At 39.2% G+C, this 19,651-nt stretch overlaps 1 protein-coding gene across 6 annotated transcripts in view; it reads left to right on the forward strand.

Moving 5' to 3' along the window:
- EXOC4 (exocyst complex component 4) overlaps positions 1-19,651 on the forward strand; it is a 738,285-nt gene that overhangs the window by 10,832 nt on the left and 707,802 nt on the right. For all 6 annotated transcript variants that reach the window (XR_011438236.1, XM_023640178.2, XM_005609413.4 and 3 more), the window contains exon 2: positions 11,842-12,031. Coding sequence is in view for 5 of the 6 variants with exons in the window: in XM_023640178.2 (XP_023495946.2) it covers positions 11,842-12,031 (190 nt within the window). In the remaining variant the exon portion in view is untranslated. The remainder of the gene's footprint in view (positions 1-11,841; positions 12,032-19,651) is intronic.

Genomic DNA, 19,651 nt, shown 5'->3' on the forward strand with positions numbered 1-19,651 from the left:
CATTTAATAGGAAGTTATAAGGGAAAGTTCTTGTGTATCATTTGACACAGTAAGAAAAATGAAGTATTTCAAGATGCTTAGGAGAACCTTTTTTGAGTTTTATTTATTCTTTTAAAAATATTTATAAAGCCCTTGCAAAAAATAAAGTCGCACGTAATTCAAAAGGTGTTTTTCCATTTAAAAACTTGTTGCCTATCACTGTGCTGAAGTTTATACTCATAATATCACTTGAGAGTTTGTTAGAAAAGCAGAATCTCAGGCACCACCTGATCCGCCTGACCACAGTCTGCATTTTAACAAGATTCCTAGGTTATTTCAAATGCAGGTTAAAGTTTCAGTAGCCCTAAGGACATAATTTAGTTGGCGAAATAAGATAGAAGAAACCAATTAGCATTATTAATTTTTTTTAGCCTAGATAATGGTGTTATGGCTATTTTTTTTTTTTTTAAAAACAGTATTCTTGAGAGAGGCATACTGAAATATACCGATAAAAATGATATCATGTCTGGGATTTGCTTCAGAATAATTGGGAAGGAGGGTTTCAGTCAGTGAGGGTATAGATGAAACAAGATTAGAATGTGTTGATAATTGTTGAAGCGGGGTTTATTCAACGAGTCTCTTAATTTTCGTACGTATTTGACACTTTGTGTAGAAATGTACATGTGTATGTGTTTCTGTATATGTATATGCTGGGGAGACGGAAGGGGTGGGAATTGCAAGGTTCTGTAGATTAATTGCAGAAATCCTGCGTAATATATTCATGTCCTGTCCACTCAGCCCCGACCCTGACAGCCTCCCTCCTAGAGGCACCTTGCACAATAACATATTAAAGTGCCCTGGATATCTGCAGTTAAGACACTTGCTTCAATCTGTGTAACCCAGAATTTCCAAAGTAACCTGTTACCACATAACATCTATTAATGTCTTATAAAGCATCTTTCTGAGGAACTCAACAGAAACTCCACATTAGGAAATATTAGACACCTTTAGAATGACCAAATACTATAATGTGTACATTCCACTGGAGCTGAAAAATACGATCATTGTGCTCTAAGCTTTAAGGAGGGTGTGGGGCTTAAAATGGAAGTGGGAAAAGAGGGTAGAGTTGGGTTCAGTAAGGATGGGGGTAGATTTTAAGTTGACATTGTTGACCCTGGACTCAGTTTTATGCTTTAGTGGGGGTGATTTTACTTAATTTTAGATAATGGCTTTCCCTTTTGGCTACAAGATTTATAGCTTTTGGTCCCTAGAAGTGTTTTGTATATCAAGTTAATTGAAATAGTATTGAAAAACTGCATGTGTTTGCTGTAGTAGTTGGCCCTAAGTGCTGTCTGAAGCAAGACACCAGTGAATTTTCAATTGACTTTAAAGCAGAAATTGTTTACTGTCAGTTGGTATTAAATGAATCTCGTACTGAATTAAGGGATGTTGTTTTTATGCATCAGAAAACTTTTTCAGAGGGACTTGTCATCATGAATTGCTATCAATTGGGATGGGATTATCTTGTATTTTGTAGGCTCTAATAAGACATAATTAAGAAAGAAGTGATTGCATTGTATAATTGAATATAATAAAAACCGATTTAAAGTGTAATGTAGATTTGGTTATGCTTTGAGTGAAAGCATATCCAATGTGATTATATAGTGATACACATCTCGAACATTTCTTTAATGTGTGGTTTTTTCCGCAAACAGAATTATGATGAAGGTTTGTTATTTTTGTAATTCATTGGAAGCGTTTATAGCCTATTCCTCATATACAGAATGCTCTGCTCAGAATCAGAGGTTTTGCAGACCTGCTCCTCAACTTGTTTGCTTAGTGTTTAGGGTCTTAGCAATCTCTTTCTGCTCTTCAGTTTGTGCTTTCGCCCTGCTCCTGCTTACAACTGTCTTTAGTTCGCCTGCTGACATAATAGGTTTATGTTGCTGTCAGGCATGTTTTAGGTTGGCTGTTTCGTATTGTAAAGGAAAAGAAAGTCTGATGCTCACACTTTGAAATAAGGGCTAAATAGATCTAGTAGTGGAACCTAATATCTTTGAGTTAAAAGCGGTTTGGGAAAGAAAATAGGATTCACATTTTTGAAGAATCATGTCAGCTCTAGACTTTTTTTTCTTGTGTTGGGATCAATAATAAAACAGAATATTATGTTCTAGAAAGGTGCATAAGCTAATAGTTAATTTTTGTGGTACTTGGATCAAGGTTCTGAAACTAGTTAACCCTTGAGTATTTGTTGACAGTTTAAAAATACTCAGTTTTTGCCTTATGATAATGTGTTAGAATATTTTGTAAATAAATGAGTATGACTCTTTGTCTAGTGCTCTTTCCATTGTGCAGTTAAAAAAAAATTTGTTAGTTGTCCTAACGAGAAAAGGTAGCACTGATAGAGGGGTTTGGGTGCTTGATGGATAAAAAGTCTAGGGGCTCTGTGACATCCAGTTTGTCTGCTCAGAGGCCCACTGAGTACTTTCCAGAATGGGGATCACTGAGGAGGTTTGATTCCGATTGTAGATTGTGCTCTATAGAGCTGAAGCTTCCTGATAAGTGATTTTTTTTGCATATGTGGAGCCTTACTTGTAATTAGTTTTTCTGAGTTGCTTGAAGGGATTTCCATTAATTGTTTTGTTAATCTTTATTATTCTTGGAGGAGAGGTCACTGGATGCCAACAGGGAATGCCTTTAGTAGACAATTAAGCCTGTTAAGTGTTTTCAGAAAGCATGACTTAATGCTAATTATTCTGCAGGTGTCACCAAAATTCAGGTGTATTACATTAAGTATTTATTACAGCAGGTTAATTAGTTTAGTTATCTGAGGCTGTATTAGGTAGGCAGTTCTTCTTGTGGATTTGCCAAGAATCTGGATTTGCTATGGCTAAGGGGGGTGACTGATAACATCTGCCTTGAGAACTTACCCAACCAAAATAATACTGCCTGTGTCTTATAGCATGTGTATTAGGCTGCTCAGGCTGCTGTAACAAAATACCACAGACTGCGTCGCTTAAACAACAAATTTATTTCCTTACAGTTATGGAGGCTAGAAGTCCAAGATCAAGGTACCATCAGGGTTGGTTTCTGGTGAGGGCTCGCTTGCTTCTCGCAGTGTCCTCACATGGCCTTTCCTCTGTGGGTGCTTGAAAAGCAAGGGCTCTCCTTTGTTTCTTCCTCCTCTTATAAGGACACCAGCTCCTTATGACCTCACTTAACCTTTCTTACCTCCTTAGTAGACCCTATCTCCCAACAGTCACATTGGGAGTTAGGGCTTCAGCATATGAATGCGGTGGGGAGTGTGGTCCACAATTTAGTCCATAATAGGTGATACTCTGGGGAATCATTACTTTATTAAAATACCCTAAACTGCTTCCAGAGTGATGGTCTGTCACCACCTACAGGTAATCTTGAGGCTCAGGCAGGAGCCCTGGGCAGGCTCTTAATTTTTCACAATTGGTTGTCAACCTTACTGCTTGCTTTTCTGGCTTATAATATTTAACAGTTCTCCACTAACCCTCTAATACCAAATACTTGTACTGTAGACTCTTCAAAAAGAAGTACTGTCTGATTGGCTTGAACTATCAAAAGGCTTGCTGAGAGGAGGACATTCATGAAACATGATTTGATCCACTGAGTCCTATAAATTCCCTCAGTTTAAGCCTTAGATGAAAATGGATCATTGGAAAGCTTCACAGTGGGACTTTATTTAGAATTTTTCAAAATCTCTAGGTCTGAGTTGTGTTTTAATGTTATGTTCTTGAAGGAACTTAGAAGAAATGGCCACGTAAAATTTGTTTTCGGAAGGTTGTTGAGGGCATTGTTCACTGTAGTGTATAATGTCTTCCTTATTAAGTGAAAGATTTCTTTTAGAATTTAGCGCTAGTTTAAAGTTTGCTTCCTCAGAGGAACTGAAATCTGCCTTTTTGATAATGAGAATTATATAACAGGCTTTGTTTTCCTTTTTGCATTGGTTACTAGGAACCTCAGAGTTAGGTTGGGGGCTCATTTCATATAAGCTATGTTTGCCCATATGACCTGCATACTTGTGTTTTGCATTTATGTGGTGGTGTTTTGTCCTGCATCTCTTTAACTAGTTCCACTTTCTTGTTTGTACTACCTACATTCTTGTACAAACCATCTCAGATCTTTTTTGGAGAGAGGTAGGATAGAATTAAAATGAAACTTGAAAGTAAATATTGTTATTCAGTTTTAGTATTCACTATTAAATCCTGGCTCAAAACTGTCATTCTTTGCCTGGGTTCCATCCCTGGAGTGACTTCAAAGAACACTTTCAGAGTAAAGGCCCACAGAGCTATATGTGGTCTGGCTCCCAGCTTCCTTCCTGACTTTATCTCCTCTCCCTGTCACCCTTCCTGACTTCTCGAAAGCCACATTGACCTCCTTGTCATCCTTGTTCCTTGAAAAGGCCAAACACATCCTGGTTTGGGTCTGTCCATCTTCTGTTCTCTCTGGAATCAGCTTCCCTGGATAGTGTCACCTCTTTCCCCCTCACTTCCTAGGACGTTCCATTCAAATGCCACCTTTTTCTGAAAGGCCCTCTCTGGCTTCCTTATGTAAAATAGTCCCCATCCTCCTGCCTTGCCCTCTGTCTCCCATGGCGGCTACCTCCCGGCCTCCACATGTTATGTGTTTCTCTGTTTTGTTGCCTGCCTCCCTACTAGATGTAAGCTTCAGGAGGGAGAATTGGTTTTGTTCACAGACATATCTCTAGCCACTTAGAACTGTGTCTGCTAAGTAGTAGCTGCTTAATAATTATTTCTTGAATGAATAAATGACCTAAATAGGGTCACCATAACTATAGTTTGTCATTTCTTAAAGAGTTTTGAACAGGCATTTGTGCGAGATAATTTACTTGCAGTTGTTTCTTAAGGTGGGGACCTGCCCTCTGTGACCCCTTCAGATCCTGTGTCTTGCTGCTGCTCATTATTTAGCTTTTCCCAGGCACTTAGTGTACCAGGCACCAGGAGAGTACAGAGAGGTCTGATCTCAGCTCGTAAAGAAAGCTCCTCAGGCACTTCGAATGGGGGCGGCTTTAGGGGTTTGGGCTAACAGTGTTGTGATTCACAGATGATTTATTCTGTTCCTAATAATGTATCAGCCCACACTTCGATTGCATTTTATGTTTTACAAAGCACATTCACACACTTCCCCGGGCCTCACACAACCTGGTGAAGCAGGTGCTGTTCTTATCTTGTCTGTTTGACAAGGAAAGAGACAGCCCCAGAGAAGTTAAGTGACTTGCCCAAGGTCAGAAAGCCTGAAAGTGGCAAACGCCTCATGTTTGACATATTTGATGAGAATAGTAAGAAACTTTTCTGGTGGGTTCTTAAAGGTACTATTTTAGATTTGTGTGTTTTTTTTTTGCATCCTTTTATTCTGTTTTTGACTGAAGGTTATTCTTCCTCTTGAGTAGTGGGTTACCTTTGGGTGCCTAACCTTATTTTCATTGGTGTGCTTTTTCGCTTACTGGATCTTCCTTGTGTCTTTTTTAAGAGTGATATCGACTTTTGTGTACTTTCTCCTGTCTGGACTCCATTACTCTATTAGGTCCAAAGTGAAAGCAAAATTGCTCCGTAGAAGGAGCTGGTGATGGTGACTAGTTATTTTCCTTTCAAAACACTTGGCTGGCTACACTGAAATACAGAATCTGGTATAAAAAAAGCAAACTGACAAATTCAGTTTTAGATCTGCAGTTATTTATCCTGGGTTTTATGCTTATTTACAGGGCTGGCTTGGAGCAGATGGCTGTGAATTCACTAGAACCATATAACATACATGTTCCTACTAGGTGCTGTTAACAATAGTTTAAAACGTGTACCATGGTCCTTTTAGCCCATTAGGTAAATAAATACCTTCCTGGGGATTAATTAATCATGGTTAGAGATGTAATTCATCATGCAAAATGCCAGAGCTGTCTTAGTAAAAAATTCTTAGTGACCCGGAAATGTCTCTGTGGCCTCTTACCTGGAATCTAGTTTACACTTTTATGTTCCTCCATGAACTTGGCAATAGTTTGTAAATCATAATGCTTTTAAGATAGGAATGGAAAAAAATATCTAAAGAATGACTCAGCAACTTGAGTGCATCTTGGGGTGGTGACTTCAAGCCATTTGTCCTCTGCTTGTGACTTTTGGCTCTTGCTTTTTTAAACCCTCTTGTCCAGATTCAAGGCTGTTACTCCTCACAAAGCTGCTGCGTGCTGTTCACGTCTCTAGCAGTCCGCTCTTCTCTTTACCTGTGAGCTGTAGCTTTTGTAGCGCGCAGTCCTGCAGCTCCGGAGCTGAAGGCCGGGAAAGGAGGATTTTCTAACGTGTGTCGTGGAAAAGGGCATGGGCTTTGTAGTCAAGTATAGTTGTTTTTAATTCCAATTCTAAAATTATTAGCTGTGTGCATGTGTGTAAGTTACTTGACCTCTCTGTTCCTCTGATTTATTGTCTGTAAAAAGGGTGGTGATACTATTTCTCCAGGCTATTTCAAGGATTGCCTTATATTATGTGCATGAAATAACCACTACATTGCCTGGCATGTAATAGACACTCAGTAATTTATATCCTATACCACACTTTCACCTTCCCTTCCTCAAAATCTAGGACATGGGGATGTATGTACTTTCTTCCTTTTTTTTTTTTATTTATTTTTTTTATTGAGTTAATGATAGGTTACAATCTTGTGAAATTTCAATTGTACATTAATGTTTGTCAGTCGTGTTGTAGGTGCACCACTTCACCCTTTGTGCCCACCCCCCACCCCACCTTTCCCCTGGTATCCACTAAACTGTTCTTGGTCCATAGTTTTAAATTCCTCATATGAGTGGAGTCATACACAGATGATCTTTCTCTTGCTGGCTTATTTCACTTAACATAATTCTCTCAAGGTCCATCCATGTTATTGCAAATGGAATGATTTTGTTCTGTTTTGCAGCTGAGTAGTATTCCATTGTATATATGTACCACATCTTCTTTATCCATTCGTCTGTTGATGGGCACTTAGGTTGCTTCCACGTCTTGGCTATTGTAAACAGTGCTGCAATAAACATTGGGGTGGACAGGACTTTTGGGATTGCTGACTTCAGGCTCTTTGGATAAATACCCAGTAGTGGGATGGCTGGATCGTATGGTAGTTCTATTTTTAGTTTTTTGAGGAATCTCCATACTGTTTTCCATAGTGGCTGCACCAGTTTGCATTCCATGGGGATGTATGTAAATTTCTGCATTTAGTTTTAAAATTTCCCACGAGAGACTGAATGAGAGCTGGCTTGTCAGCCGTTACTGTCAAAGGAATCCTGGATAATTTTTGGACTCAATAAAAAAAATGCCATGTAGCTTTAGGCTAGGGCCCATATTATGGCATGCAACACCTCTTCCTGTCTGAACTGATAACACCACATTAGCATTATGTTGTGTTCAGTTCTGAGTACTACTTTTTGAGAATCAGGATAGGCAAAGTTTTAAGAATCAGACTCTCCAGGTTTGAGGCCTGACTGCTATTTAAAGGCTCTGTGCCTGGAAAACACAACTCAGTCTCTTCATCAGAAAAAGAGGGGTGATAATGGCACCTACCTCATAGGGTTGTTGTCAGGAGTAGATGAATTATTATGGTAAGTCACTTAATCCCAGACACATAGTAAGTTCTATGTGAGTTTTAGCCGTTTTTGAGGGGACTTGACAGGAAAGCAGTAAGGATGGTGGGCTTTGTGGAAGCCATGTTGCTGAAGAAACAGTTGAAGAAATCGGAGATGTTTAACCTGAGGAAGAAAGAAGTATCGAGAGTCCTTTACCATTTAAAGAGGAATTTTCTGGAAAAGGGAATAAGCTTATTTTGTCTTACTGAAAAAGGTGGAATTAGGATCAACAGGTAGACATTATGAAGAGGCTGATTGTATTTTAATGAAAGGCTTTGTAATGAGTAGAGCTGTTCAAAATTGCAATGAGTTGATTTGTGAGCTAGTGAGCTTTCCATTGCACAGTGTTGGAAGGCTGAGGAGAGGTTCCTGACCTGGCTCTTGGGGTGAGCTAGACAAGTGTTCTCTTCTCCCCTGCTCTCAGTTCAGATCAGGTGACTGGCCTACAGCGAGATAATCCCACATGGAAATTTGCTGGGTTTTGGTAGCATATGTGGGAACTTTCTCTCTAGAATTAGTCTGCTTTTATGGTCTATCAGTCATTCATTTTACAAATGTTTATGGTGTGAGACGTTGTATTTCTGGTCTCATTGTACAGAAAAGAAACTTGGTTGAAAATGAATCTTTATTTATTGCCTACTATTGCTTGATACCATGCAATTCTTGGAGGAACCCAATGAGTATTGTTGGGAGACAGTTCTCCTTGGCAGTGTTGTGTTTCTGAAGTTCTTGTGAGCAAAGCACTGAGGGGCCTTTGTTTTAGACTATTTTGTCAAGGATGTTTGTTTAGCAGACAGTCTTGGAAGACAGGGATAATCTTTCCTTCGAGTGAAGGGCAGGCATGTTTAATGCCCAATATAAAAGATTCGGTTTTCTAAGCTCGGAGTTCTTCTCCACTAACTTGCAGTCTGTGCAGGCATCCATTTGGGCCCATCTGCTTAACCCTCGTGGGACTTGGGGAAAAGGGGGGCTAAACAAATAAGCTGGTGCTCATGCTACTTGCTGTGCTATGAGTAATACAGTCCTTAGCCTCTGACCCAGGAGTTTTGTGTCTTCTACCAGCATCCATGGAACTGTTGCAGGCTAACTTGTTAGCTTGTAAGTAGGATAAAATCTCAGAGTCTTCACAGTTCTTGACATTAGGAAGGTGTAAAGTGAGAGTCAGAGAGTTCAGATCTCACGCCCAGTGCCAAGTGATCTAGTGTTTGAGGGTGATGTGTCTCCAAAGGATGTCCTTTCCATTACATTCTAGACAAATGCTCTGCTTTTACTGCTTCTGCTGCTACTGCTGCTACTATGACTATAACTATGATATAGCTAGCAATACCAACCAGCATTTGTTGAGTGCTTAATGATAAGCCAGGCCTTGTTTCATCTCATTTAATTCTCACAACAACCCTATAAGGAAGGTATACTAATTATCTCCATTTTATAGTTGACCAAAATGAGATGCCGTAACCAAGGTCATATGGGTAGTAAATGGTGGAGCCAGGATTCTGACCCAGGCAGTTTGACTCCGGAGCCTGTGACTCTGTTCAGAGCATAATCTGAAAACAGACTGACCTGGGTTTTGCATCCCTGTACTGTCCCTCACCCTCGTTGCATGGGGCAAATTAATTTAACCTCTTCAAATCTCAGCTGCTACATCTGTAAAAAAAAAAAAAAAAAGGGGGGGGAGGGTAATAATAGGACCCGCTCTATAAAGGGCTGTTATGAGGATTAAATATGCGTTCCATAAAGCATGCAGCACAGCTGGTTCCTGGCAGCTAGTAAGCCTCTCTAAATATTTGTGGCTATTATTATTATTATCCTTGCTGCCTTCCTTTTCTCTAATTAAGAAAAAAACAAGCCTTTAATGGTTTTGTACTCTCAGAGTTCTCTAATGTAAGTGTTTTTTACTAAAGGCAAAATGTCATTCAGCCCAGTTTACATTAAGAGGATGAATTTCAGATGTGGGGCAAACCTGGCATGGACTATTTCTCTATATAAAAATTCTCTAAAAATGAAAATAGGAGCTAAAACCCCCTATAGACCCAATTTACCATCTAATCTTCATTTTAGTAACCCTTTCTATTTCCTAAATAACTCCTTATGCTCTGGTAATGTGTTACAGTGACAGCTGATGCCCAAGAAAGTGTCCTCTCTGGGCCTGACATTTTCCTTAATGGTAATTCTACTAGTTAATGTAAAGAATGTGAAATGTTTGGCATGTTTCCTTCCACAGTGATGGTGGAGAGGAAATCCTGCAAAGCCTTGTAAACATGGCAAACTGCTGCAGTATAGCGCTGAAAATTCTCTGCCTCTTTGCTGTTAGAAGGAGAAATGATAGAGTTAAATATCTAGGAACTCTTCCCTTTGGGACAGTTGATAAATTGGAGGCATTTTCTGGTTGTGCTTTACTTTAGATTAACAGCCAGGAAGGTTTCAAATTTAAAGAGCAAAGTTATGTATCATAGAAACAAGAAGAAGACGTGCTAAACTACTCTGTCCCCAAGTATTGCAAGGAATTTTGGTACTCTGTCTTTGAGACCAAATTCCCCCTAAGTTCTTCACTCTAATTACTTTATTAGTCAAACACTTGTGTGGTGTTCTCTACTTGCAAGTAAGCTTGGAGGTAGTCTGGGGTAGGATCACCACTTGACAGAAGAGGACACAGGATCTGGCATGGTAAAGGGTTTCCTTCAAGTCTTGGGGATCCCAGTGTGTTGCTTTCCTGGGTGTACCCCACATTCCTTAGAGGCTTCGCCATTTCCTTCATTACATTTCCTCTGCTCCCCGCCTCCCCCATTTCATGCTAGACCTGATCTCTTGGCATCCCTAACACATTTACAAAATTCTTTTTGGTGGCTAGATTGAAGTCAAAGACTGGCCTGCTGAATCTCCCTCTCAATTGAAAAAGAAGTTTTATATATTATGTGGCTCATGAATTAAGATCTTTTGCTGTAAATGACAGTTTGGAGAAGACCGTTGTACAGTATTTTGCTTGCAAATATCTTGAAGTGGATATGTGATTGATTTGCTGACAGACCATCTCTGAAAGCAGTTCTAATGATGGACTTATAATTGATTGCATCCATCATGGAGAGCCTAAAATACCCCCCTCCCTAAATTAAAAAAGATAAATGAAATAAAGTATGCTGAATGTATAAGCTGACAAATCGGAGGGAATTTAATGAAACTCTAAATTAGCCCAGCCAACAGATAAGAGAAAAAGGTTTCTTTGTTACTGATTATAACACTAAATTAAAAAAAAATTATCCAAGAAAGATAATAGAGGAAACAAAGATTTGTGGCCCATGTATCAAGCTAAGTTATTGAGAGATTTTTAATAAGTGTATCTATCTCATTCCCTGGTTATTGTTGATTCATGTCAATCTGTTAGTGCTGTTGGAAGAGTAGTAAAACCAGGGACTGCCTTGTATTATAGCTTATATTATTGCTGTTGTAACAGGTTTTAGACTTAATATGACCTTATTTCCAGGCCGCTGGGGGCTCTGTACCAAATTCAGGTCATTTAAATGAGCTCTTTGAAAGGTGTTCCTCAGTGTATGCGTAATTTTATAGGTTAGTACTCTTGCAGCTATATATAACAGAAGGCCAACTGAAGTGACTTAAACAATGGATATTTATTCTCTCACCTAACGAGAAGTCCTGAGGTAAGGTGGCTGCAGGGTTGGTGGCTTTGATGGCCCAATGGCATAATAGCAGTAGCTTGGCATTTCTCTTGACTTTCCCTTGCATGGTTGTAAGATGGCTGAAGTAGTTGAGGATCTTAGCTTTGTGTAACAATATAGTGTCGGGAAAAGGGACATGCTTCCTGTTAATTTTCTTGCAAGAAAACTTTTCCTAGAAGTCTTTAGGTCTCATTGGCCAGACTGGTCACTGGTCTGGAGAATGGAATTACTAGGATTCACTGAGACGAATCAAGCCCTGCTCAGACTCTTGCAGAGTTCATGCGACAGCATTTAATAATGTTATCTGATTAAAATATGCCGAGGACAAAGTGAAGGGAAGAGCTCTGTGGATAGGCAGCCAACAAATCCACTTCGATGGGTCATTGGAATTTGCTATGACGGTGGTTTCATATTTTCTGTTAGTAACTTGTTTTATTTCCTAGTTAGTGAGATGAATGTGCTGGCATATTCATTAAGTCATCTGTCTTTTCTTCTTGCTTTTAAGTTTGACTCAGCTTGAAATATTCTTGTCTTTACCAGGACTCTGTCTACCAGTGATGATGTTGAAGACAGAGAAAATGAGAAGGGCCGCCTTGAAGAGGCCTATGAGAAATGTGACCGTGACCTAGATGAATTGATTGTGCAGCACTATACGGAATTGACGACAGCCATTCGCACGTACCAGAGCATCACAGAGCGCATCACCAACTCCCGAAATAAAATAAAGCAGGTGAGCCTCCTTTCCTCTTGTCTGCTGATTGTAGCACCTTCTGTTAGTCCAGCTTGTAGCTTGGAGAGGTGCCAGAGTAGTGGCTAATGGCCTTAATGAGTGATTTCTAGTGATGCTTTTCAGGAGTTATGCAGGTGTTGGGAAAACCTGGCTGAAGAGGAGCCGAGAGGGCAACCTGGGCTTGCTTCTTCCCTCCCCGAGGTCTTGCCCTTGGCTTCTGCTGTTACTTCTCACTGCAGTCTGAGAATGTGAAATGACATAGGTGATGGCCTCAACTTGAGGAAGAATGAAAGGAATCCAAACCAAAGAGGAGAGCTGTTTTAAGACTCTAGGGCCTGTTATTAGTGGAGGCTCCCATCACAGTGTATCAAACGTATTTAATGTGCTCATATCACACGTTATGTGTGTGTATGTTGCTGTAGCAGTGGGAAAATTTTTTTGTTTTTTGAAATTTTACCTTTGAATATGTCACCTAATGTGAAGTTGGTTGTGATTCTTCTGTGGTCATTGTACATTCTTATGAATTAGCTTCAGTACTGGGTAATTTTTGTGAAGAAAATCTAACTTACAAACTATTTAAACATATAATGAAATATTTATGAATACTGAAATTTTTGAATATCATTCTTTAGTACTGACAAGCATGTATTAGTTTTTATTTTGTAATTTTCTTTTCATATTTTGGAACTGTTTCTTTTCTCTTTCTTTTACTCTTTTTCTCCCTTCTCTCTTCCTCCCTCTTTCCTTCCTTCCTTCCTTCTCTTCCCCCACTCGCCCTACCCTGCTTCCTTCCTCTTATGGTAGGGTCTTTGAAAATCTCTTGGTTCCTGGGTACCATGTCTTTAGTGCCTATGCGTAAACTGGGTTCATAAGGGGTATTTTTTATTTGGCCAAGGGATGAACTGGTCAAATAAAGGTCTTGAACTGTTACATCATAGTTATGTGGTTCTTGGCTGTGTATTTTGAGGCGACTCCTTTAATATCCTTTGGTGGTACTGTCTAGTAAATAACAGCATTGCTGCACTTATTGAGCACCAACTCCTTGCCAGGCATGATTATGTCTATTCCTCACTCAACAAATTTAGGATTTAAACTCTGGTCTCCCTCGCTCTAGAGCCCTTCCTGCTGGTTTTCATTTTTTAAACAATAATGCCCCCCGCCCCTTTTAAAATACGATATTTTGCAGAACCCCAACATACCAGTCACTTGTTGTTTGGTGTTGGGGTGAGACTCAGAGCCTTATCTTAGTCCCCTCCTTAGCAGTCGGTGGCTTCCCCACAAGCACTTGTGTGGCCAGAGGGCTGCACAGACCATTTGAAATGCACTGCCCTGTGCTATTTGATTGGTTAGGAGGTTTCTTGGACTGTACCCACCCAATAATAGCTGTGCTTATGGCATTCTCACATATTTTCTTCCTGTCTTTTAGACCTTATAATTATGATTTTGTAGGCAGATACATAAATTATTCTTCTAAGAATGCTGAAACTCTTAACCTTTTTTGAAGCAATGTGCTGACCTCTTTACATTTTAAAATTAACTGGACATTTTCAAAAGGAATACTATCATTCTTAGCCTTTACAAGTGGTAACTTCATCCTATGGATTTATCTGTGAAGCTAGGTAAAGCTATAGATCAGTTGCTCTAGATTTAAAGTAAACTGTAGTCCATTCTGACCCAATATACTAAGCTCAAGAGGGGTCAGAAAATGAACGTATGGAGCTGCTGACCTTCTGGCTTTGCCTCGGGGAATCACAGGAAGGGTGAAGGACCTTTTGGTATTTGTGTTTTCTGATTAGTCTGCTTGACTGAAAGTACTTTGTCCTAATCTCAAGGGAAGCACTGCAGTGGTTTCTGTCCCGACTCCTATCACTCTGAGTCGATAGCATCTTTGCCCAAACAAAGAGTGTCTGCTGGTATTGAAAAAGAGTCTCATCTTGATTATTTCACCTTTGCTTTAGTAGCCACAGTCCTTTTGCCATCCTCGTTTTTAAGTATCCTGGAGTTTTGAGCAAAAGAAAACCAAAAAAGGAAACTTTGTGTTTATTATATCAGACAGTTGTCAAGAAAGTAAATGTCACATAATTCTGTGTTATGAATTAGCTTCAGTATTGGGAAGAAAATGAAAGGGCTAAAGCTATTTTCAAAAAAGCCTTTAATAATTGATAAATGGGAGAAAAAAATGTTGGGAAAAATGGAAATGAATTAGTTTCATTGTATAATTTGACAATTTTGTATTGTGAAAGTCCATTTCTTATCACCAAGGAAATGATGTTTCCTCACTAATCTTTGCCTATTCTTTTTGTTTTTTAATTGCCCTTTGGATTATATGCAAAATATAGGTGTGTACATTTTTAAAGTAAAAATAGGGATGATTCAATAATCATAGGACTGCATTATTTCAGAGCCAAGCAAGATGTTGAGAACGTGTCGATTTGAGTTGAAATTTTCTTTCTGCTCTCTGCCAAAAGAATGTAAAGAGCATTCGTTCAACAAATATTTGTTGAGTGCCAGCTCCATGCCTGGTTCTGTTTTAGATGCTGGGGCTGTATCAATGGAAAACACCAGTCCCTGTCCTCATGGAGCTTACCTGCTAATGGGAAGAGACAGAAAAACAAACAAACAGATGGTATTTAACAACACTGATTTAGTCTCTGTGTATTAAGTGTCTGTTTTGTGCTGAGCATTGCTCTGGGCTTTGGGGTATAGAAGTGAATAAAACAGACAAAAATTCCTGTCCTCGTGCAGTTTACATTCTAGTCAAAGCAGACAGGCTATAAGTAAAGTAAGATGTGATATAACAGATGATAATAAGTGCTGTGCTTAAAAAAAAAAGCAAGGCAGGGAGAACAGGGAGTTGCAGCTTTAGATAGATTGCTCAGGGAGGGCTTCCCTGAGGTTGCATTTGAGCCCGCCTAAAGGAGGTGAGGGAGGGAGTCAGGAAGAGCACCTCGGGAAGAAGGAATAGCGGATACAAGAGCATCCAGAAGCAGGAACGTGATTGGAATTTTGGGGAAGCAGCAAGGAGGCCCATGGACCTGGAGCAAAGTGGGAAGTGGAGAGAGTAGCTGGACCAGAGAGAGACGAGAGAGCTGGTGGCTGAGGTGTGGCAGAGTGGCCAGCTCATACAGGGTCTCAAACGCCGTAAGGGCTTTGATTTTACCCCTGAGTATGATGGGAAACCATTGGAAGGCTTCGAGCACAGGGGTGACATGATGTGACTAACATTGTTAAAGGGCCATTGTAACTACTATACTGAGAATTGATTTTAGTGGGGACCAAAACAGATGAAGATGTTCATATTCAGGCTTTTGTTGCCTTTAAAAGTTTGAGAACACAGAACTGTTTACATTTCCCATTTTGATGTTAGTTTCATCTGTGGATTTATGTTGTATTGGTAGAATCTGTGTCCTGTAGGATAATATGAGTGACAGATTTGACTTCCCAGATGGTCCAAACTTTTTTACACTGGTCAAGTTCACTTGAAATTTTTTCTAGATTAAGAAAAAATGTGCAAATAAAATACCAGGGATGATTGTTCAAGTCAAGTAATGTGAATAATAAGCAAAATATTTGGGCAATCCTGTTATTTTTAAATACTTTGTAAAATTGGTCAAAATGAGATATTTTTGCATTAGAAAACTACAGAATCCATAGGTTTTGCCAGGGTCTCTCATTATAATGACTATTACAGCAGCAGCACCAAAACAGATGAACACGAGTGGATACAAGTTGGGGACTCGGGCTGTCTAGGTGATGCCTGTTGGTGTGTGAATTTGAGTGTTTTCTCCATGGTGTGCTAAGCGAGTGAGATGACATTGGGTTTCTTTAGAGATGCCAAGTAGTCCATCTCCTGCTTATCGTAGGCTGAAGGGAAAGCACAGATACTTGTATCTCTTGTGATGTGTACACAAACATTGTACATTTCACCCCAATTTGGGCTGCCCTGTTGGTGCTGGATCAAGCTCTTAGCTCATTTTTATTTCCTGTAATTGGAAATAACCATGCATGATTATTCAAGTGAAGTCGTTAGGGCTTAATCATTGAGTAACGCAGCATCCGTTACTTAACATTTAAAAGTAATTTTGTGGCTTTTATGTGGAAGTATACCTTGAAAGGTAGAATTAGAATGAAGAATAACCTTAATTAATATAAAAAAAGAGTAGAATAACATGGTTTTGGTAGGAACTTATTTATAGCTGAAATATAATATGGAAAATCCTAGCTGCTTGTATGAGAAAGGGAAGAAAGTCCAGAAATGGACACGCTAAACAGTGGGCAATAATGAGATATTGTAATTTAAAATCCAGCCGGTAGTCTGGAGTGCATTAATGCAGTCACAAGAACTATGAGGTAATCTTTCCATTAAGTTTCACTCTGTCTGTATTTGTGTGCTGTATCCAAGCTCTGCAACTCAAAAGGAGAGTATTGCCCTTGGAAAGGGTTGAGTGGAGCCTCTCAGAGAATTTAAGACCTTAGAATAGCAGCTAAAAAAGCTAGGGGAACAAAAGCATGGGAAATAAAAGTTTGAAGGTAATTTCAAAATGATCTCTAGTTCTAAAGGGCTTTTAAACAAAACAGTGAACAGTGTTTCTGAAGATCAGTCTTTCTAGGCACTTTCTGTAAGACTTTGTGGAAGAAAATGGGTTGGACACTTGCATCAGGAAAATACTCATGAAAACACATGTATGTTTATTTTTAGTATAAAAAATAAAATATTGTGATATTTTGTGCTTTTAGAATTAGAATATTTTTTTTTCTTTTTTTTTATTGAGTTCATAATAGTTTTCATCAATGTGAGATTTCAGTTGTACATTATTTCTTGACTGTCACCGCATAAGTGCTCTCCTTCACTGCCTGTGCCCACCCCCACCCCCCTTCCCCTGGTAACCACTGAACTGTTTTCTTTGTCCAAGTACTTGTTTATATTCCACATATGAGTGAAATCATCTTGTGTTTGTCTTTCTCAGACTGGCTTATTTCACTTAGCATAATTCCCTCTAGGTCCTTCCATGTTATTGCAAATGGGATGAATTTGTCTTTTTTTTTTCTGGCTGAGTAATATTCCATTGTATGTATATACCACATCTTCTTTATCCAATCATTGGTCAGTGGGCATTTGGGTTGCTTCCATTGGCTATTGTGAATAGTGCTGCAACGAACATAGGGGTGCATATGTTACTTTGGATTATTGATTTCAAATTGTTTGGATAGATACCCAGTAGTAGGATAGCTGGGTCATATGGTAGTTCTCTTTTTAGTTTTTTGAGGAGTCTCCATACTGTTTTCCTTAGTGGCTGCACCACTTTGCATTCCCACCAGCAGTGTATGAGGGTTCCCTTCTCTCCACACCCTCTCCAACATTTGTTATTTTTAGTCTTAGTGATTGTAGCCATTTTAACAGTTGTAAGGTGGTATCTTAGTGTAGTTTTGATTTGCATTTGCCTGATGATTAGTGATATTGAACATCTTTTCATGTGTTTATTGGCCATCTGTATATCTTCTTTGGAAAAATGTCTGTTCATCTCCTCTGCCCACTTTTTGATCGAGTTGTTTGTTTTCTTATTGTTCAGTTGTGTGAGTTCCTTATATATTATGGAGATTAACCCCTTATCGGATATATGATTTGCAAAAAATTTTCTCCCAATTGGTGGGTTGTCTCCTTGTTTTGATCCTAGTTTCTTTTGCCTGCAGAAGCTCTTTAGTCTGATGAATTCCCACTTGTTTATTTTTTCTTTTATTTCCCTGATCTGAGAGGCCATGGTATTTGAAAAGATCCTTTTTAGTTTGGTGTCAAAGAGTGTACTACCAATATTATCTTCCAGGAGTCTTATAATTTCAGGATGTATCTTCAAGTCTTTGATCCATTTTGAGTTTATTTTTGTGTATGGCATGAGATAGTGGTCTGCCTTCATTCTTTTGCATGTGGCTGTCCAGTTTCCCGACACCTTTTATTGAAGAGACTGTCTTTTCTCCACTGTATGTTCTTGGCACCTTTGTTGAGGATTATCTGTCCGTAGATGTGTGGTTTTATTTCTGGGCTTTCAGTTCTGTTCCATTGATCTGTGTGCCTGTTTTTGTACCAGTACCATGTTGTTTTGGTCACTATGGCTTTGTAGTATGTTTTGAAGTCAGGGATTGTGATACCTCCAGCTTTGTTCTTTTTTCTCAGGATTGCCATAGCAATTCAGGGTCTTTGATTGCCCCATATGAATTTTAGTATTCTTTGCTCTATTTCCACGAAGAATGTCATCGGGATTCTGATTGGGATTGCATTGAATCTGTAGATTGCTTTGAGTAGTATGGACATTTTAACTATGTTTATTCTTCCGATCCGTGAGCAAGGAATCTCTTTCCATTTCTTTAAGTCATTATCAGTTTCTCTCAGTAATGGCTTATAGTTTTCATTGTATAAGTCCTTCACCTCCTTGGTTAAATTTATTCCTAGGTACTTTATTCTTTTAGTTGCAATTGCAGATGGAATTGTATTCTCGAGTTCTCTTTCTGTAAGTTTGTTCTTGGAGTATAGAAAAGCAAATGATTTTTGTAAGTTGATTCTGTACCCTGCAACTTTACTGTAGTTGTTAATTATTTCTATTAGTTTTCCGATGGATGTTTTGGGGTTTTCATGTTGTCTGCAAACAGCAAGAGTTTCACTTCTTCACTCCCTATTTGGATTCCTTTTCTTCCTTTCTCTTGCCTAATTGCTCTGGCCAAAACCTCCAGTACTATGTTGAATAAGAGTGGTGATAGTGGGCATCCTTGTCTTGTTCCTGTTCTCAGGGGGATGGCGCTCAGTTTTTGCCCATTGAATATGGTGTTGGCTGTGGGTTTGTCATATATGGGCTTTATCATGTTGAGGTAATTTCCTTCTATCCCCATTTTGTTAAGAGTTTTTATCATAAATGTCTGTTGGATCTTGTCAAATGCTTTCTTTGCATCTATTGAGATGATCTTGTGGTTTTGATTCCTCACTTCATTGATGTGGTGTATCACATTGGTTGATTTGCGGATGTTGAACCATCCCTGTGTCCCTGGTATGAATCCCACTTGATTGTGATGTATGATCCTTTTGATGTGTTGCTGAATTCTGGTTGCCAAAATTTTCTTGAGAATTTTTGCATCTATGTTCATCAGCGATATTGGCCTGTAGTTCTCCTTTTTCGTACTGTCCTTGTCAGGCTTTGGTATCAGAGTGATGTTGGAGAATTAGAATAATTTGACTGTTATGTTAATTTCCATTTACCATCCCTTACTCATGGGGAACTTTTCAGGATATTTCCAGTCTACAGTTTCAGTGAGGCACTTGCACGTCTGTTGTACTTTATTACAGATAAGATGCACACTCAAAGGCATTCCCTTCCCTTTTTATTCTTGATGCAAATTTGGTGCTTTTCTCATTTTATGACTTAAAACTTACGGCTTTCCACCACCTCCCCCATGCTGGTATCTGTCCACCTCTCTAACATATATCTCTGTGGCTCTTCTCACAAATCCTGCAACAATGTTGTTCAGAGGCCTCAGTTAGTTTTCCTTCTCTCTTCGTCTTTCCCAAGGCAGGGTTGCAAAAATCTCTGTTTCTCTGCTTTCTGTATCATCTCACGTATCCATTTCAGAATAGTC

Source organism: Equus caballus, chromosome 4 (assembly GCF_041296265.1).
Source record: "Equus caballus isolate H_3958 breed thoroughbred chromosome 4, TB-T2T, whole genome shotgun sequence".
In the NCBI taxonomy this organism is placed as follows: domain Eukaryota; kingdom Metazoa; phylum Chordata; class Mammalia; order Perissodactyla; family Equidae; genus Equus; species Equus caballus.